This window comes from Oratosquilla oratoria, chromosome 25, assembly GCF_046742065.1.
Source record: "Oratosquilla oratoria isolate Oo_2021 chromosome 25, ASM4674206v1, whole genome shotgun sequence".
Lineage (NCBI taxonomy): Eukaryota > Metazoa > Arthropoda > Malacostraca > Stomatopoda > Squillidae > Oratosquilla > Oratosquilla oratoria.
Window position 1 is genome coordinate 24,180,843 of NC_134801.1, and position 22,500 is coordinate 24,203,342.

Here is a 22,500-nt window from a genome sequence, read left to right on the forward strand (position 1 = left end):
AACATATTTCCATCACTGAATGATACATATACTTATTGTTAGGCTGGTTTGAAGGCAAACTATGATGGAGAGAATTAGTTTATTTAAAAATGAGTGTTGGGCCCCAATAATATGATAGGGCTCGGTCTAAGTGCAAGAAAAAGGGGGGGGGAGTGGAAGAGACGGCGATTGAAGCGACGATTGTGGGTTTCAAGTCGTGCCTCAGCTTAATCTGCTTGTTGTGAAAAGGGGAGGAGGTGAGAAAGCAAGAAGGCAGCGAGCCAGGCTCAGAGTGTGATGCTCCGAGGCAATCTGAATATTCAGCGTTTCGTCCGGTCTTTGTATACACGATTATACTAAGAAATGATGATAGCCTAATCTCTCTCTCTCTCTCTCTCTCTCTCTCTCTCTCTCTCTCTCTCTCTCTCTCTCTCTCTTCTTTCTCTCTCTCTCTCTCTCTCTCTCTCTCTCTCTCTCTCTCTCTCTCTCTCTCTCTCTCTCTCTCTCTCTCTCTCTCTCTCTCTCTCTCTCTCTCTTCTTTCTCTGAGTCAGCCCTTCTGTTGTCGTTCTTTGTGGACGAAAAACGTCTTCTGCCTAGTGTTCGATACAGTAATTTATGTGAGTGTGTGTGTATGTGAGAGTGTGTGTGTGTGTGTGTGTGTGTGTGTGTGTGTGTGTGTGTGTGTGTGTGTGTGTGTGTGTGTGTGTGTGTGTGTGTGTGTGTGTGTGTGTGTGTGTGTGTGTGTGTGTGTGTGTGTGTGTGTGTGTGTATGTGTGTGTGTGTGTGTGTGTGTGTGTGTGTGTGTGTGTGTGTGTGTGTGTGTGTGTGTGTGTGTGTGTGTGTGTGTGTGTAAAGGGCCATTGACATGATCAAACAGTTTGTCAAACCCGGTTTGTCAAACAAGTGTTTGAAGTAGTGATTGATCGTGTGAATTGGTTGTCGAACACGTTTGTCAAAGGTGTTTGACAACCAAATATCCCATTCACACAGTCAAACATCACTTCAAGCATTTGTTTGACAAACCGGGTTTGTCAAACCATTTGCCCGTGTGAATGGTCCTTAAGACATACAAAGATCGTCAAATATGCATTTTTAGAGAGATCGCGAGTCTTTCAAAGTTACTTAGAGTAAAATGTTTGAGAAACTGGCATAGCATACGTTGTATCAGAGTTCCTTATTCTGGGTAAAGGGTAGGGCATGGTGTACCTCCTTACGTGATTGGTGGGAACATCACTCAACGGTAAAGATGGACTCGCGTCTCACCACTCGTCCAAAGATAAGATTGGATGGACGAATCCAAAGGTTGGATTCCAAGCATTCCGTTGACTAGTGTAACCGTAGCTTGAGAGGAGGCAACCACCGAAGCTCTAGACTCAGCTTTAGAATGACAATTGGTGTTGTTTTTCTTACAAACAAGGTGCCTTATGTCTTCGAATGTGCATTTTCAGGGCCGTTTCCCTCTGTCCGACACCCAAGGTTAGATGATATCTTCAAACCTGTAGTTTCACACTCGACGATAACCAAAACCGTCCAGATGGACTCTTGGTAATTAAACCAAATTAGTTTAAACCTTGACTTTTGATATCCAAGATGGGTCTTGACTAATTTGTTGACACTCTGGACAGGCCGACTTGCTGATAGCTTCTTCAGCATGGTAATTTTCTTCGTTTTTTTTTTTTCTCGTTTTTTTTTTATTCTCCTTCTATTTCTTCTTCTTCACCTTCTCCTTCTATTTCTTCTTCTTCGCCTTCTTCTTTATCATCATCCTCTTCTTCTTCTTCTTCTTCTTCTTCTTCTTCTTCTTCTTCTTCTTCTTCTTCTTCTTCTTCTTCTTCTTCTTCTTCTTCTTCTTCTTCTTCTTCTCCTCCTCCTCCTCCTCCTCTTCTTCTTCTCTTCCTCCACCTTCTCATCCTCCTCCTCCTCCTCTTCTTCCTCTTCTTCTTCTTTCTTCTTCCTCTTCTCCTTATTCTTTCTTCTTCCTCTTCTTCTTCTTTCTTCTTCTTCTCCTCCTCCTCCCCCTTCTTATTGTTCTTCCTCTTCTTCTTTTAATGCTAGGTAATATGAGCTGAGGAACAGAATGAGATCGAAATAAGGTTTTGATCAATCTACGTCACCCTTTTAAGTGGCGTTTTTTCCACGCTACATGTACACAAAAACACGAATAAAACTACGTTTTACTTGGCGCAATTATTCCCTGAACGATAATCGTTCATGGCTCTATGATGGTCTTTGTTTTTTGAACGGGACTCTTTTATTTCGAGCTGCAAAGTACCAGGCTGATCATTTTAACCGAAGCTATCGACGCGTTTACCCAGATATGACGCCAGGTAGGATGCGCGTGACCCGCCATTGACTGTGGTAGGAGGCTAACAATAAATTAATCACATCGAGTAAAACGTACCTTAACCCTTCAGCTACGATTGCTGGCTTCTCTCAGTTGATGAAATTGCCTGGTGGCAGCTCGGATAAATACGAATGTCGTAATACGTTTCAAATGGGTTTGTATCCATATGCCATTACTAACCATCACGATGTGCCACATGCCTGACACGTAAGCCACATGCATACAAGAAGGTGCTCATAGACACTGGCCTCTTGCAGTGGACAAGATGCAGGGATGACCCGTCATCCAGGAGGTGTCAAGATAAGAGGGAGGGAAGAGGGTGGAAAGGAATGGAGTGGATTAGGAATGGTATGGGTGGGAGTGGTTTTCTATGCCTTTTTCTTATGGCAACCTCCCTTGTAAGGGGGAAAAAGCCTTTGGTATATGTATGTATGTATGTATGTATTATTATCATTATTATTGTTATTATTATCATTACTATCATTATTATCATTATTGTTATTATCATTATTATTATTATTATTATTATTATTATTATTATTATTATTATTATTATTATTATTATTATTATTAATTGTATTATTATTATTATCATTGTTATTATTGTTGTTGTTATTATTGTTATGATTATTATTATAGTTATTATTATTTAAAATTATCATTATTAATTATCATTATTACTATTACTATTGTTATTATTATTATTATTATTATTATTATCCATATTGTTATTATTATTACTATTATTATTAATTATTATTATTATTATCATTATTATTATTATTATTATTATTATCATTATTATTATTATTATCATTATTATTATTATTATTATTAATTATTATTATTACTATCATTATTATCATTATCATTATTATTATCATTATTATTATTATTATCATTATTATTATTATTATCATTATTATTATAATTATTATTATCATCAATATTATTATTATTATTATTATTGTTATTATTACTATTATTATCATTATTATTACTATCATTATCATTATCATTATTATTATTATTATTATTATTATTATTATTATTATTATTACTATTATTAATATTATTATTATCATTATTATTATCATTATTATTATTATTATTATTATTATTATTGTTATTATTATCATTATTTTTATTATTATTATCAATAATATTATTATTATCATTATTATTATTAATTATTATTATCATCATCATTGTTATTATCATTATTATTATTGTTATTATTATTATCATTATTATTATTAATTATTATTATTATTATCATTGTTATTATCATTATTATCATTATTATTATTATTATTATTATTATTATTATTATTATTATTATTATTATTATTATTATTATTATTATTATTATTATTATTTATTAATTATCATTATTATTGGAAGCTCGCTGGCTGAGCGGGTCAGGGCATTGTTACTTGCGGCGAAGGTCGAGGTGAGGGCGGTTCGAATCCTGCCACAAGCGAAGTTGGACCAAGGACATGGTTCATTAATTTCCACGCTACAAATCCCTCTGTGAGGGGCATCGTCCTAGCCTCCCGATAAGGGGGAGTGTGCGTCGTTAAACCATATCATCATCATCATCATCATTATTATTATTATTATTATTATTATTATCATTATTATTATTACTATTTTTATTATTACTATCATCATCATCATCATCATCATCATCATCATCATCATCATCATCATTATTATCTTATCATTATCATCGTTCAAGATTCAGATTTCTGTGCTTCTGACAGTTCAATAATATTTCAGTAAGTGTCTGTTTTACATAAATACTCTAGGGATGTTCATGGTGACCAACATGGACTACACAGTGAGTCTGGCGGTGAGTCTGTTCATCTTGAACAGTCGTGGATTTTGATCTGCCACCGTGGTACCGGAGGATTTTGATGGTGAGCGCGATAGAGGCGAACTGGAACGTAAAATGAAGAAATCCAATCACTTGATAACGCCTTTCGATTTGAATAGTGATTCTCCTCTTCTTAGGCTCGTTCCACACGGATCGACTTTTCGCCGTGCGCCGTCCACGACACGACGTCGTGTTCTCCAATGACTATGGGTGTCTATGGACGCTTTCACACGTGGTCGTGGTCGTGATTATCGAAGAACATGTCGTGTCGTGCTCGCCGCACGACGAAAAGTCGATACGTGTGGAACGAGCTTTATTGTCCTTGACAGTACAATTCATCCAATTCCATGGTTCCATCTCGTCAGTGGAAGAGTTACAAGTACATACATACATACACACACCAAGGCTTTTCCTCCTTACAAGGGAGGTAGCCAAAAAGAAAAAGGCATAAAATCATTCCCACCCATTCCATCCCTGAATACACTCCACACCCCTCCACCCTCCCTCTTATCTTAGCACCTCCTGGATGACGGGTCATCCCTGCACCTTGTCCACTGCTCTGGGTCAGAGGGTTACAAGGGATTTCTACAAACCCTTTTCCCACCGGATGAGGCCACTCTATCTTCCTGCTCTCGTCGGACTATTTCATTTCATCTCCTGCGAAACAAAACACTTAAAGTTTTCGATGCTGTAGGTGCATTCACTTACGTCTTTGGTCGTTTTTAGAATATATCTAATCTTGTGAAATATATGACAAGCAACATTTAGGAATGGGATCGTACCTATGCACTATATGGGTTGTGCTAAATGCAAATTGACCAATTTCTGAGGTCAAGTAGAGGAACGTGGAATGACCTAACGATGTGTAATGACATTTTCCTGTCGTCTTTGAGACGACAGGATATACTTGCGTATGTTTTCATATGCTATATGCAGCGAATATTACGTGACATAAAGAAGACTATATCTATTTTATATAACCTCATTGTTGACAAATTCTTTTACATCGTAATCACATGTATCTGTATACCAAGAGTTTTTCCCCCTTAAAAGGGGGTAGCCAAGTCAGAGGCACGTACGTACTTCCACCCATTCCACTCCCCTCCATCGACTCCATCTCATCTTAGCTCCTAGTGGATGACGGGTCATCCCTGTATCCCGCCCACTGCTCAGGGTCAGAAGCAATGCAGCAAGGCACAGTACATCTACAGCAAAGCCGCTGCGCTTAATTGGCGACCCCTTCTCATCCCTGTATCCCGCCCACTGCTCAGGGTCAGACGCAATGCAGCAAGGCACAGTGCATCTACAGCAAAGCCGCTTCGCTTAATTGGCGACCCCTTCTCATCCCTGTATCCCGCCCACTGCTCAGGGTCAGACGCAATGCAGCAAGGCACAGTGCATCTACAGCAAAGCCGCTTCGCTTAATTGGCGACCCCTTCGCATCCCTGTATCCCGCCCACTGCTCAGGGTCAGACGCAATGCAGCAAGGCACAGTGCATCTACAGCAAAGCCGCTTCGCTTCATTGGCGACCCCTTCTCTCCGTCCCCATATGCAGAAAAAGACTAGATGGGGAGAAAACCCTTCGGGCTGCGTCAAAATATCATTCACACATAAACACCCCCTATCCTCCCACCTTCCTTTTGCATGACAGTGCCATCTACACACTCACACTCTCCACTTATCCCTGCCCATTGCCTTTTTCCTGTCCTTTGTAACATTGTTCTTGAGGCGCACTGCTCTCGTGTTTGATATCTTGAGGTGGAAAAAATGGGAATGGTTTAATCATTTTCGTTTTTGTTTTTCTCTTGTTCAAATATTAGCTTGACTCCAATGTCACATGGGGTTATCAACATGCTCGTTATTTGAATCATATTTGATGTTTTTCAAGCATATCACATTTCTAATTGGTCACCTGATAGTTTGGCACTAATTTCCTTTTTTTTTTCTTTTTTCATTTATTGTATACCGAGTATGATGAAAAATAATTCTGCTTTGATATATGATCGTCGCTGCTTAAATAACTCTACAAAATATTGGGTGTGGCTTCTCTTCCATTGAAAAGGGCTGGCAGGAGTGGCCATGACAGAGAGCGCGTCGCGCATGTCCTCTCCCGACAAAGGCTGAAGTGGCACTGAAATCTTCGTACCCAAAACATCTCGGCAGTGCGCTGGCGGTGTTGTAAACCTCGATTTCCAACACTAATGCCGAAATGGTCATGGGGCCACAGTGTAGTTGTGGCCTAGCAATTGCATGACGTAGACAGCACCTCCTGTTTCACGCGTGAACTGTTCCACAAGCCTGAAGTCCGGGCGGTAGACAGTCCATAATTCTTTATGAATTATTAAATGAAATTATGAAAAAGGTGGTGGGGATAAGGACCCTCGAAAATCACCATCCGACTCTGAGGTCACTCCTGAAAACATTTCTATAGGACTCCTTCACTCGGACCCCTCCCCCTCCCTCCCACCTCCACCCGCGGCGCAGCCAAAACCACCACAAAGCTCGTGCGAGTGCTCACTGCTCAGTCGGCAAAAGGCCGTCGCGGGATAAGGTGATACACACTCCGTCTTTTTTTTTGGTTACACCTCGTGAGGGGGAGACCACGCCAATCGTGCCTTTATGACCAGTGTGCCTTAGCACGGTGCTTTACCTGATGCCAAAGGGTTTATTGTTAGTTAGAGTAGCCTGGGTACACAGAATTCATTTGTGAATTTACATGTTTGTTATTGCTATTTCACGAACTGTGTGATCTTGTCCTCTGTCGCGGAAATCCATCGAACCAATACATAGAAAAGAAAAATGCGGAAAATGTTATGATCTGTGTGGTGGATGGACTGTGTTATGCGAAAGTGTCAATGCTTCGAGTGAAAGTGTTCCCGGCAACCCGTCATCAACTTCGCTGAAAAGAATCGTAAGACGACCACGGTATTATCCAACACCACCATGGTCTCTGCCGTTGCAGTATCCAAGAGGATCTCGCGAGGTCTTCTAACGCAGTTGTTCCTTTATTTCCTTCAGGGTGCACTGCAGGAGCTCAAGATCTACAACGTTCCTGACTTGGTCAAGGTCCAGTGTGACGACACATTTGCGGTGAGTACTACTGTTACTATTTTCGTTTTTGACACATTTATATACTTATACAAATGTACAAACACACATTCACGCATATATATATATATATATATGTATATATATATACATATATATATATATACATATACATATATATACATATATATATATACATATACATATATATATATATATACATATATATATATACACATATATAAATATATATGTATATATATATACATATATATATATATATATATTATGGGAAAGGTGGAGGGGGAACCACGGGTCTTTATCTGAATATCGAGTTTATTCCTGACCGGTTTCGCTTACAATAGCTTCTTCATAGGAGTGTTAATCTGGGTCGAAGTTGGCGGTGTATATAGTGAGCCAGCTTCGACCCAGAGTAACACTCCTCTGCAGAAGCTATTGTGAGCGAAACCGGTCAGGAATAAACTCGATATTAAGATAAAGACCCGTGTTTCCCCCTTCACCTTTCCCATAATTTGTCCCAATGTCTCTACATATATATATATATATATATATATATATATATATATATATATATATATATATATATATATATATGCATGCACATGCAGAACAAACCACTAAACACACGTGATAACAATACTTGCAGTTAAACCACTTGGAAACTAAGAGAAATTAATACCGAACGTGTTCGTCTATTCAAGACATCATCAGGATACAAAACATGTCTTGAATAGACGAAAACGTTCGGTATTCATTTCTTTTATTTTCCAAGTGGTTCTTGCATATATATATATATACATATATATATATATATATATATATATATATATATATATATATATATACACACATTTGTATGTAGGTGTATTTTCATGCAAACAGTGTTATTGAATTTAGTGGCGAGAACAGTTGGTACCAACATGTATGTTTCATCCTAATGGAACTCGGTGACCGCCGGACGGAAGTCCATGGTAGAATTAAAAATATCTGAAATCTCTTCTAAATATTCACAATGTCAATGTGTTTTTCTGATCTGTGATTCCCCAAAAAGTCTTTGCAAATTTTCTTGAGTGCTAATTATACATTTCCCGATAGAGTTGTAATTACCTATTCGTAAGCTAAAACGTTAATTTTACCTCGCCTCTATGATTTGCAATTTTGGTACTTTCATTGTGAATTTGTATAAAAAATTGCATATGTTGATCTGCATCTGTAGCCATTGTTGGTGTTAAGAAAAAATATTAGAAATATATTTTTTTTAATCAGCGACGTAACCTACCCACATTTATTCAACGTTGCCTCATCACATTGGCAGTTTTGTAATGAAGTAAAAATAGTGACAAAAAAAAAAAACAGAGAAAAATGATATATCCCAACTTAGTCCATATCTCAAAACATTTGTCTGTCAGTTTCTGCATCATTTTCCATTTGTCATTTTGCCTCTGTCCCTCATGGCCGTGACGCGTCCTCTGTCTGTCTGACTCCCCTTCCTCTTTCTTATATTTTTCTCTGTCTGTCTGTCTATCCGTCTGCTCGTCTGTCCCTTTCTCTATCCGTATCTGTCCGTCTTCCCGTCTGTCTGTCAGTCCATCTGTCTGCCTGTACCCATATGCCATACGTCTGTCTATGTTTGTCTTCGATTATACCATCTGTCTGTGTCTGTCTTTCTGTCTATCTGTCTTTCTGTCTCTGCTTTCCCATCTGTTTGCGTCTGTCTGCCAGCCTGCCTATCCTTCTCCCTGTCTGCCTCTCTGCCTGTCGCTCGTGAAAATATTTGGTTTTATTACGAGTGTACTGTGAAATGATCGTGCTGTCACAAGAAAGCGACATTACATTGAATTAAAATCACCACTACAGCAGTTATTCTACTTGGTTTGGAATATACTTCCACTTTCGGCATTGGCACTGTTACTTTCGATTTAGCTCTCATCACAATAAATCAGTCTCATATGATAATCATATCCTTGCGCGGCCTTGCAGTACCTTGTAACAAATTCCCAAAAAGTATATCTACACAAAAAGTAATTTCTTGAAGATGTACGACAGCAAGCCAGAGTTTTTTCTTTTCTTTTCTTTCATAGAGTGGTTGTTGCTGATGCTCTTTCAGATCCTCAAAATTATCTTTTTCTTTATTTCTTTTTAGACCAGTTGTTCCCAAACTTTGTCAGCTTGTTATCCAGTTTATCACGTCACATTAAGCATGTTAACCCATTCACAAAATGTTATCAACATTTATTCATGTGGCTAAATTAAAACACAAGAGATATTTTCGTTTATCTATTGTATTTGAACATTGTGCATCTCTAATGACTATTGCCAAAGACGTCAAGAACATCAGTGAGGTAAATGGAGTTGCATGCTCGAAGAAGCTAATTGAGGAATTCTTGGCTTCTTGATCTTCAGAATTATTAACTTTTTTCTGTCCATCCTCTATTACCCCTGAATTTTTTTTTTAAATTACCCCCCCCCAGAGGGTAATTTCCCCCCAGTTTGGAAACCACTGGTCTAAACCCTTACGTTCAGTTCGCCCGGATGAGAGAGGAGGAGACGAGGACGAGGAGAATGGGAAGTATGAGAGAAAATACAAGAAAGAGTAGAAGAATAGAAAATGAAGACAATGGAGAAAAGGATAAAGAAGAAAAGGAGAATAAGGAATAATAAAAGAATACGGAGAAGGAGGAGGTATAATAGTGTTACCAACATGTCCGTAATATATGGCGACCACTGTCTTCTGGTGTGTGTGGTTCACCACTGTCTTGGATCACGTGTTTGACTTGTGATACTAGTACCCTCCCGGTGAGAATTCAGCTCCTATATGGTCCGATGCATGGGTAATGATGTAACCTTACACACACACACACACACACACACACACACACACACACACACACACACACACACACACACACACACACACACACACACACACACACACACACATTGCCCACCAGAATTGGAGTGCCGATGTGTATGTGTGTGCGTGCGCGAGGCATTTATACTTGCGGACTACCGGATCAGGCGCGAAGACGTTAGGTTAGGTTATGTTCCGCAAATTTCGCAAGTCCGCAGATTATAAATGCCCGCGTGTGGGTGCAAGGGGGAGAACGAGACAAAGATAGTATGTGTGTGTGAGCGCGCGCGCCCGACAGCGGACTGCTTGGTCCCTCAACAGGTGCAGTCCTCTTCCGATCCCAGTAGGAGAGGATGGGCGCAGATAAAGAAGCCCTGGTGATCTGCTTTTCGTAATACCAAATTCGAGTGACCTTGACAGCCGGTCGGCTGAGCGACACCTGCGTGGGGATGAGGGACGGTCGTTTGGACGTATCCTTTTTGGTGTCGATCAGTGGACATCTCGTTAGCGGACCCCTCGATATAACGGATGCCCAAAAGACAGCCTTTGTCGTTTTGTTGGGGCATTTTGATGTAACACTTGTAGGTCTGTTAGATGACCTCATACTAAGATTCATAACGGACGTCTCGTTAGCGGACCCCTCGATATAACGGATGCCCAAAAGACAGTCGTTGTCGTTTTGTTGGGGTATTTTGATTTTACACTTGTAGGTGTGTTAGATGACCTCATACTAAGATTCATAACGGACGTCTCGTTAGCGGACCCTTCGATATAACGGATGCCCAAAAGACAGCCTTTGTCGTTTTGTTGGGGCATTTTGATGTAACACTTGTAGGTCTGTTAGATGACCTCATACTAAGATTCATAACGGACGTCTCGTTAGCGGACCCTTCGATATAACGGATGCCCAAAAGACAGCCATTGTCGTTTTGTTGGGGTATTTGGATTTTACACTTGTAGGTGTGTTAGATGACCTCGCACTAGGATTCATAACGGACATCTCGTGTAGCGGACCCCTCGATATAACGGATGCCCAAAGTTAGCAGTTGTCGTTTTGTTGGGGCATTTTGATGTAACACTTGTAGGTCTGTTAGATGACCTCATACTAAGATTCATAACGGACATCTAGTTTAGCGGACCCCTCGATATAACGGATGCCCAAAGTTAGCAGTTGTCGTTTTGCTGGGGTATTTAGAATAGATGACCTCATACTAAGATTCATAACAACTCTGGGCAGTTGTCCTTTTCTAGATAGAAAGTGTAGGTATTTAGGTATTGCGCAATTTCGTGTAAGTGAAAACACTGGGACATACAGTCATTGCCATGTTTTTGTAGGTATCAAGCGACATAATTGGATAAGTGCATTGTGTCACTAGTTTTCGTTCACCTCTGTTTTCGTTCACCTCTGGAGATTTGTAACGAGTGTATCTGAAATACTTTAATATTTCGAGTTATGCGTACACACACACACACGAGCTCTGAGCTCTCTTCCAGGAGAGAAATAGCTGTCGATCACGAGTCCAACACGTGATCCAAAGACCAAGTGAATACACACACACACACTCACACACACACACACACACACACACACACACACACACACACACACACACACACACACACACACACACACACACACACACACACACACACACATATATATATATATATATAATATATATATATATATGTATATATATATATATATATATATATGTGTGTATATATATATATATATATATATATATATATATATATATATATATATATATATAAATATATATATATATATATCACTGGTGAGAAATGTAGTAACACATTTTTAGGTTTCAACTAACACCACAGTCGGACGAGAGAAAGAGTTGAGTTAGCGAAACTATATGTCGATTGCTAACTGCAATCCTTTTCAGTAGTACAAAGTGGAAGGAGGATGTTTTCTTAAATAATAGGATTGCAGTTACCAATCGAAATATATAGTTTCGCTTACTCTTTCTTTCGTCCGACTGTGGTGTTAGATGTGATATATATATATATATATATATATATATATATATATATATATATATATATATATATATATATATGACAAAATGCAAAATTTACTAAATGACTAGCATATACACTCCACTTAGAAATAACCCAACTGAATCTGTAAATAGCACTTAAAACAAAAAAGATTAAGCTCATTTTAAAGGACCAAAGTGATTTAATCAAGAAATTCCCCTCTATAAGACCTCCTTTACCATACATGTACGGTTTGATCAAAACACACAATCCAAACAATCATTTCGTCAATAGGATCAGCCGCTTATAAATTTTCTAAATGGCTTTTAACAATTCTCAACCCTTTAGTTGGCACTATTTCCACACCTCATTTTAATAATAACTAAGATCTCTTCGACAAAATCAATATTGCACAGCCAAAATATAATTTCAAATTAATCAACTATGATATAGTTTCGTTATTTACAAAAGTTCCATTACATAATCTTATGGAATTCTTCACAGTTGAACTAGACAAACACGTATTACCCCTTTCGACGCATAGCATTACTCAGGTGATCGAATTATGCATTAAAGACTGTAAGGTTCAATTTCATGACAATTACAACATCCAAACATTTGGCATGAGCATGGGAAATTCCCTCTCCCCTGTCCTCAGTAACTTGTATATGGAATTTTTTTTAGAACAAGATTTTAAGTAAGATCATTCCTCCTGGCATAACTTGGCTACGCTACGTCGATGACATTCTCTATGTCCTGATCAATTAGATGCTTCACATTTCCTTAATAGAATTAATACCTACATACATATACCAAAGGCCTTTTTCCCCTCACAAGGGAGGTAGCCAAAAAACAAAGGCATAAAAACCACTCCCACCCATTCCTTCCCTAACATACTCCATTCCCCTCTACCCTCTTCCCTCCCTCTTATCTTGGCACCTCCTGGATGACGGGTCATCCCTGCCTCTCGCCCACTGCCCCTGGGTCAGAAGTAGTGTCGCAAGGCACAGCACATCCACAGCAAGACACAGAATTAATAACCTAGTAAATTATATAAAGTTCACAGTCGAAGTGGAAAATAATGGTTTGCTACCTTTCTTAGACGTAAACATTCATCGTACAGAGGGGAACCTGAAATTTAGTGGATACAGAAAGCCGACCAATGTAGGCTCTTACATTATTATTATTCTCACCCTGACGATGTAATACACGAAAGCGCTCTGCTCCGGTTTTTTTCGATAGTGGTAACCTTGCATTTATAGAACACCCGTTACTAGTGATTTTATTGTACACACGCGCGCGCGCACACACACACACACACACACACACACACACACACACACACACACACACACACACACACACACACACACACACACACACACACACACACACACACACACACACACACACACACACACACACACACACACACACACACACACACACTTTACACGACTGGGTGGCGCAGTTGGTAGAGCGCTGAACTGCCACCATAGTGGCCCGTAATTCTTGGTTCGAATCCTGCCCAGGGCCGAAATTATTTCGGTACCGCTGCGCTTCGGGTCGTTACTCTGACTCTCGTGGGCGGGGAGTTGGGTGTGTGTGTGTGTGCAAGGTCATAGCATTACCCATAGATCGGGCCTACGAGCTCTGAGCTCTCTTCCAGGAGGGAAATAGCTGTCAATCACGAGTCCAACACGTGATCCAAAGACCAAGTGAATACACACACACACTCAGGAGATTCTTTTTTCTAATTGTTCAAGCCTCCGTTTGAGAGGAGAGTTGGTGCTTCAACTTGAGTAATGTTAGTCAACTTCGTTTTCTGCCTCTCCTGAGAATAGATATCTTGTGACCTTATTAGTTGGCCCTTCCACGCCCACCAACACCAGCAGATCTCCCAAGGGTAAATCCTCAGGAGTCTCCAGGGATGCCCTTTTTTTTCAAGAATTCGCCAAGTTGCCTCTATAGGCGACATGTCGCCTATGGTCCCGTGTGAGGCATTGACAGCATGTTTTATGTAGCCAGTATTTTAGTGACTTTAGTGGCATCCTTACGGACCACAGTAACGCAGTATTCCTTTATGAGCGGAAACTAATCTCTCTAAAAAATAGATAAGTAGATAGATAAATAAATAGATCATTGTTGTAACCATCCTGTAACCATTTCTCTCTTGCTGATTTATTTTCTTGGCTCATTCTTCTGCTGTTACTTTCGCTGTTCTTTCTACATACACATACCAATGGCTATCTCCCCCTTACAAGTGAGCTATCCGAAAAACAAAGGCATAAAAACCACTCCCACCCATTCCATCCCCACATACTCCACTCCCTTTGACTCCCCCCTCCCTCCTTCCCCCCCTCCCTCCCTCATTGACATCTTCACTTTTTTCGTTTACCAGACTTCAAACCTATTTTGACCTCTATTTTGTAGAGATGCCTTCCAACTTCTAGTCTTTCCGCGTCAAAATTATATTTCATATTGTTGCTACTATTCTTCTTGGTATTTAGTCTTCTTTTTATTTTAGATATACGAGGCGTGTTTTTAAAGTAAGTACCGTTTTGAAAAAAAAAATAGACTACTTGTTTCATTTTTATTTCAAAACGGTACTTACTTAAAAAACACGCCTCGTAAGTAGATTATAGTCCGTATGACAGTCTCCCTCCCCCGCCCTGAAATAAAAATACATCCATTAATGCTTCCTTGCGTTTACGGTGAATCCTGCCGTAAGTGATTAGGGCAAATCCTGAAATGTCTGTACAAGACAAGATAGAGACGCAAGAGAACAGACGTGGCAGAAACGGCCATCATCCCGTTCCGATGATTAAAACGATGATTCGAGAATCGAGGGACAGAAACTACGGATTCTCGTACACTGCAGTAGTGTCGTAGGTTTTCCTAGAGTGCCTCTTTCCATTCTACAGTACTCCGCTGTTTGTTTGATGTGCCGAAAGGAGACCTTTTGGTCCATAACTAGGTCGGATGCGAAAAGATTATGATAATGATAAATGAATAAAAAAAAAACATAATAATACAAATAATAATAAATAAGATAAATGCATAGGTATAGTTAGATAATAAACAAACAGGTAAATAGTAAATAATAATAAATTGACATATAACTAACAATAAATGTGAATCAAGCAAATAATAATAAACAAACAGACAAATGATAACAAAACAAATAAATAAAAAGCCCTCTCTTCTGCTGGTCCTAAAAGAAAGGTTCGGCTTCACGTCGCGAATTCCCCCTGTCAGAAGGCTACAACGGTGCCCCTTACAGAGAGCATTGTAGTGTGGAATGAATCTAATGAACCATGTCCTTGGTTCAACTCGCTGGTGGCAGGATTCGTAATGACGTCATCTCAACCTCCACCCCAAATAGCGACGCTCTAACCCGATCCGCCATCGAGATTCTTTGTTCGTGTGGTAAGAGACATGGAACTCCCTAGAGTAGGCCTTATGGTTTCTTGTGGTCTGCATTCTAATGTTCTTATGCCTTTAACGCAACCCCCTGTTATTGGTATGGGCTGTAGTTTTCCAGCGCTTCTATCCTCGTGGACTAAACCCGATGTTGTGTGTTCAAGGACTTTAGTGACACCACCCTACGGACCAGAGGCACACAGCATTAAGACCGACAACAAATTCCCACTATAAAAAAAAATTAAGATTACCTTCTACTATACCTCCGCTCTGCTACCTCCATTCATTTCCTCCTTCACCACGCGGAAACCGTATAGTCAAGGAAAAACAACGCGGTTGTGTGTGAACGCCTCCATTGACTTGCATCGTAACTGAACCGCGGCGGTTGAAACCGCTAGTGTGAACAGGGGCTAAGGCTCCACCCACGCCGCGTGATGTCCCCAAAGAGTGAGGTTTCGCTTCATGTCGCCGAAGCCGACATGGATCACAAGCTCGCTCATAATGTATTCAAGATAATTGACCTGTTGATTAATATTCTACTGCTAGAATGAGACATGATTAAAGGTGACCGGGACAACTGATTTATAGTCACTTTCGTCATGAGGAAAATATTCATGACATGGTGTTTTTTATATATTGATGTATTACACTCTCATATATCATTCCCCCCTCTAGTCCTGTTTTACGTGATGGAGAAATGCATAAGTGGATTTTTTTTTTTTTTTTTTTTTTTTTTTTTTTTTTTTTTTTTTTTTTTTTTTTTTTTTTTTTTTTCTTTTTTTTAATACTTCTGCTCCCAGGTAGGCTTTCAGCCTGTCAGTCGGGCCAGCACACTTCTCCAGATTGTCCTCTCAAAGCTTCCTTCTTCCCTCAAATCCTCTATTTTTCCTAATCCATTTGCCTGTAGGATTTCTTCAACTCCATCTTTCTATCTTTTCTTCGGTCTACCTCTAGATCTGCTACCTTCTGGTCTCCAGTTCCATCTTTTCTTTGCAATTCTCTCTTCATCCATTCTCTCCACGTGCCCAAGCCACGTTAGTTGTGCCTTTTCTATTTTGTTTCTAATTAATGTTACTCCAATCATTTCTCTTATTTCATCATTTCTAATTATATATAATTAGCAACAGCTAGACATGTGTCTAAACTTGTACCTGTACTTAGAAAAATGCCTATAGTAATATAATTATTTGTGCATGTATACGTACAGCTATGCCTATTGATATAACTGTACCTATAACTAAACCTATGTCTTTAGCTGTACCTGTATCTACACCCATACATATCCCTATACATATGCATATACAGTACATCTATGTATATAACACCCCTTCCTCCCTCTCATCTTAGCTCCTCATGGATGACGGGTCATCCCTGTATCTCGTCCACTGCCCTGGGCTCAAAAGCAATGCAGTAAGACACAGTACATCCACAGCAAGGCCGCTTCACAATCGGCGATCCCCCTCTCCGTCCCTTCATACAGCCAGCCTTTCGGGTTGCGTCAAAATACCATTCACACACAATCCCCCCCCCCAGCTTTTCCCTCTTTGCATAACAGTGTCATCTATATGCAGCCACTCCCCACTCACCCCTATCCCCTGTCTTCTTCCTTCCTTGCTCAACAGACATTCCCCTCTTGCTCAACGTTCTCTTTACCCCATCCATCCATCTCATCCTCGGTCGTCCTCTCGAATTCACTCCCTCTACCTATGCCTTATACACCTCTTTTACTAATCTTTCTTCACTCATTCTTTCCATGTGTCCAAAACATCCCAATACTCTTTCATCAGCCCTATCTGTCATCTTCTCTTCCACTCCCGCTCTCCTCCTCACCTCCTCGTTTCTCACTCTATCCAACCTAGTAACTCCTACCATAATTCTCAGACATTTCATCTCAAACACATTCAAAATTTTCCTCTCTGTCTCGCTTAAATTCTAAGTCTCTGCCCCGTACAAAGCCGTCAGCACAATCACCCCTTCATGCAATCTATGTGTACGAGAAGAGACCAAAAAAGGTTCGCGGAATACTGTCATTGCTTGAGCTCGAGCAGGTGAGAGGATAAAAAAATGTTAGTATGCATCACCTTTTTCTATGCCTTTTTCTTGTTGGCTACCCCCCGTGTAAGGGGGAAAAAGCCTATGTATGTATGTATGCATCACCGAGACCTTAACTCACTACCAGTTACTTGCAATCAGCTATTTACTGAATGATACAGAGTGAGGATTCTTCTAAAATGTTTGCTTTCGTGAGTCATGGAAATTAGCCATTCTAAGATGAGAATGAACATAGAATTCTCGAAGAAACTCGAATGTAAGGGGATGGAGGTTATTCATGCTTTGCCGAGATATTATGGCGATGATGATCCAAAGAAAGCATCCGTCTACAAGTGAATTCAGTGATTCTGAGAAGGCAGAGAAGACCTAGAAGATGATCCTTTGGACGTGAGACCAAGGACATCGAAAATGATGAAATGATTGATGTTGTTAGAAATCTTGTTGAAGAAGACAGAAAAATAACAGTTAACCATATAGCTTTGGCCCTGGAAATATCGTATGGCTCAGCAAAATAAATTTTGCATGAAGATGTAGGACTCAGCAAGCTTTCTTCGCCATGGGTCGCAAATGCGTTGCGCGCAAGCCACCTGATTCTTCGAACTGATCTTTCATTGGCGTTTCTGAGCAAAATTGAGACAGATGAAGAACTTTTTATAAGTCAGATTATTACTGGCTATGAAACCTGGATCTATCAGTATGATCCTGAAGGTAAACTGCAGCCCAAACAATGTGTTCTACGTGGATTATCTGCTGCAATCAAGTTCAAATCTGAAAGGTCAGTTTAGAAAGTAATGACCACCTTGTTCTAGGATTTAAAAGGATTGATGTTTGTGGACTTCCTTGACGGAAAAAGAACTGCTCACGGACCTCATCATGCAGGAGTTTTAAGGAAACTGAGGGAGGCGTTGGTCTAAAAACAGCAATGAAAGCTGCATGGTGGAATTCTTTTCACCATGACAAGACACCGCACATTTGTGAGAGTTGCAATCGATGTGATTCGAGAGTTCCGATGGGAACTGTTACCTCACTGGCCTTACAGTCCAGATCTCGCCCCATCAGACTTCTTTCTCTTTCCAAAGCTCAAAGAATCGCTAAATGGAGCTCACTTTGAAAACATGGATGAAGCGAAACAATGCTGTAAATAAGTAGTTTTGAAAGAGGACTGCTGAGTTCTTCAGAGGAGCCTCACATAGGTGGAAACATTGTCTTTAGGTGTGTATTGAGCAGGATGGTAACTACGTTGAAAAATATGCTCCTGATTGGCCACTTCAGTGTAATATATATATATATTTTTATTCCGCGAACCATTTTTATTTACCCTTGTATATGTATATATTGTTTGTATAAACATATAGCCTACATATGCATATACATGTAAATGTAATTACATATACACGTAAATGTAATTACATATGTACGTGAAGGAGTGGCCACTGGGAGAGAAAAACCAACGAAGCAAAGCGCTTTCGTAAATTACATCTTCAATGCCAAGTGCATGCGTATGTACTTTGAACTGAGAAAGGGAAAATGAAGCAAAGCTCTTTCGTACATCACATCTTCAGTACAAAGTATATGTACATGTACTTTGCACCGGATGTAATATACGAAAGTGCTTTACTTCGTTTATTTTTTCCAGAGGTCACTCGCATAACCGAACTTAATTTACCTGTGTTTCTTATTAGCATACATGCATATTCATATCATATAAAATATATATACTCAGTGTATCACTGTGTCCCTATTAACTTAATAAACTAATTGAATTATCAGTTTTTATTATGATATATATATATATTTATATATATATATATATATATATATGTATATATATGTATACATATGTACACCTATACATATGATTATACATATGCACTCTGAACTGAACATGTATTTTTACAGTTGTTAAATGTCTTCTTAATATTCCCAATTTTCCTGACGGTAATATACAGTATGCTTCAGGAGAGTGTTCAAATACCAGTTCTCTGTTTTTTCCATTTGAATCAATGATTATTCATTTGTAAAGAGGCGTTTTCAGGAAAGTAAGACCTTTCACTAACATAAAAGTAAAAAGTTTCTTACTAACAGAATTCATAGAACAGACAGCGATATATCAGCTCAAAGGAATAAAGGGAGATCCAGACACTTTGTCTTGACCCAAGAAAATATTCTCAATTTCGTTTGTGTTTGTTTTATTGTTGTTGTTTTTTTCGTCTTTTCTTTCTTTTCACTTGCTTGTCTATATATTCATTTCTTCACTTCTTTTTCTCCTTTGTTTTCTTTTCTTCTTCTCCTTCTTCTTCTTCTTCTTCTTCTTCTTCTTCTTCTTCTTCTTCTTCTTCTTCTTCTTCTTCTTCTTCGTCTTTTCCTTCTAGTGTTTTTATTGCATGTATATGCATATGAATATGTATATGTATACTTGTATATTCGCTCTTGCGGGTCGGAGGAAGTGAGGTGGTAACCAAGAGAGGATATTACAAAGTTGATATACAATGACATGGAAAGAAATTAGAACAGATAAAAAGTCTTGTACATCTGGGAACGGATGCTCAACAAGTAAAGAAAGTATCGGTCCACGGGATTCCTGAAACACTGTGACAGCAGTCCGAAGAGAATTGCAAAACTATTGTCCGATATGAGCAGATGAGCGAATATTAACGGAAGACATCGAGCTACCTGTGTATGATACAATTTCTACTTTGTGTACATGAAAGTGAAAGACTGGAAGAATGAATTGGCACAAGAGCAGCGTTTCCAACATTTTCCGAGCCTAGCGCCCTCTGTAGTCAGGGCTAAGTAGTCCAGCACCCAGTAACTAATATTTTATTACTAGAAGGAAGGGTAGAGGGTAGGAAGTACCTCGAGAGAAGTAAGTAGAATTAACGTCTGCCATTGAATGTAAGGAAAGGAATGTATGAAGCAATAATTGTTTCGAGTGTTATCTACGGGAGTGAGACTTTGACGAGGAATGCAAGAAAGAAAACTCGTGTGGAGGCAGCAGAAAGATGATGACTGAAGTCTTTATACAGAACTACAAAATGTGACAAAATAAATGAACAGGCACAAATAGGATTGGAAGAAAGACCAGAACATGAAGTGTTTTAGATGTTATGAATTGTTCCCTAAAAAGATTAAACACAGGGGTGACTTGATACAGATCTTTAAGATTAAAGTTATTGGCAATATCAAAAGTGATGAAATTTTTCACGTTGAATATGAATTAGGTGAGAAATAACACGAATTCTGTGAGCGTTCTTTCGTTGCCAACATCAGGGAACCGTGCCACATGCCCATATAACCTCCTCTGACCTAAATGAAAATATCTGGCGTGAAAGAGACTATAGTTCCCTCTGTGGCAACACACCACTACTGCAGTGTCCCCTTAACGCATATAGCATTGTTGTATAATAAAATTACTAATCGTGGTCAAACAATAGTATTTGCCCATAATAATCAAATCATATATTGTAAATAATGTTGCCACATACAAGGATAGCCCTTATGATATGAAAAGCATCTAAATGTAACATTGTACTATAAATTGTACAAAGTAACAAAATATTGATTGTATATAATTTATGTAATGGCGGACGGAGGTTTATCTATTTGTTCAAAGAAATTCAAAATTTAATATAATCACTCTCTTCCGGATAATACCCATATACCATGATGTAGTGACTAACCCCATCACCTACCGTTGCATCTAAGGCAAATTCCCCCGCCGCCCCCCGTCCCCCCAAACTGTTGCCTCGACTGCTCAACGCTCTAACGAACGTGGAGAAGCAGCGGCCACACCTTCAAGATGGATTATTTCAGCCGCTCTTGAATTTGGGGTGTGAGGTTCGCGCCTCTATTACAAGAACCACTTTTCCTTCTTTGGGTAAGATGACCATTTTCCTTGCGTGCCCAGGCATGCGAGCGAGACCTGGATCCTCCGCATATATATGCATGCAGGACTAGAATGAAGTTCTGATGTATATGAACTCCTCTTAGCACAGTACACGCACGACACACACACACACACACACACACACACACACACACACACACACACACACACACACACACACACACACACACACACACGCACACACAATATATATGTATGTATGTCTCTCTTGATGGTGCAATCGGTTAAGTTACTATTACATGTCACGTGCTAGCGGAGATTCGAGTCCTTGGCTGTACCACGTTTCAGTTTCTGCATGTATGCCTCCTCGAGTTTCTCGATGTTGATGGCTTAGAATTAAAGTGAATTGTGGTTGATAAATGTGTGTGTGTGTGTGTGTGTATATATATATTATATATATATATATATATATATATATATATATATATATATATATATATATATATATATATATATATTAAACTATTTGCATAAACGGAAGAGGTTTAAGCGTTGGTGGGAATGAACGGTGTCGCGTCCGCCCTAACCCAAAGCGGAGTCACGACGCACCTTTAATTAACGCACAAGGTCGCAGTACGCTGACTCCTCGACCAAAGACGAGCTCCTTCCTCATGTGCTCCTCCTCGAGCGCCTTACAGTTGGCCCTTGCGGCACGTTGGGTATTTACCTCCTCTCTCAGCGCCTCCTCCGTTCCTGACAAAGATTAGCGGAGTTATGTCCCCTGTTTATGGAACTCTGTTGAAGCTCTCACCTGACAAAGATTAGCGGAGTTATGTCCCCTGTTTATGGAACTCTATTGAGGCTCTCACCTGACAAAGATTAGCGGAGTTATGTCCCCTGTTTATGAACTCTGTTGAAGCTCTCACCTGACAAAGATTAGCGAAGTTATGTCCCTTGTTTATGGAACTCTGTTGAAGCTCCCACCGCCACCGCGTGGGTTCTTAGTGTTGAGCATCGACATACCAGGGTCGTGAAATCCTAAGTGGAGGG

General features: G+C 39.5%; 1 protein-coding gene across 6 annotated transcripts in view; it reads left to right on the forward strand.

The window, feature by feature from the left end:
- The window catches only part of LOC143038861 (uncharacterized), a 603,232-nt gene that overhangs the window by 71,563 nt on the left and 509,169 nt on the right, over nucleotides 1-22,500 (forward strand). For all 6 annotated transcript variants that reach the window (XM_076208495.1, XM_076208497.1, XM_076208499.1 and 3 more), the window contains exon 4: nucleotides 7,223-7,294. In XM_076208495.1, coding sequence (XP_076064610.1) covers nucleotides 7,223-7,294 — 72 coding nt within the window. The remainder of the gene's footprint in view (nucleotides 1-7,222; nucleotides 7,295-22,500) is intronic.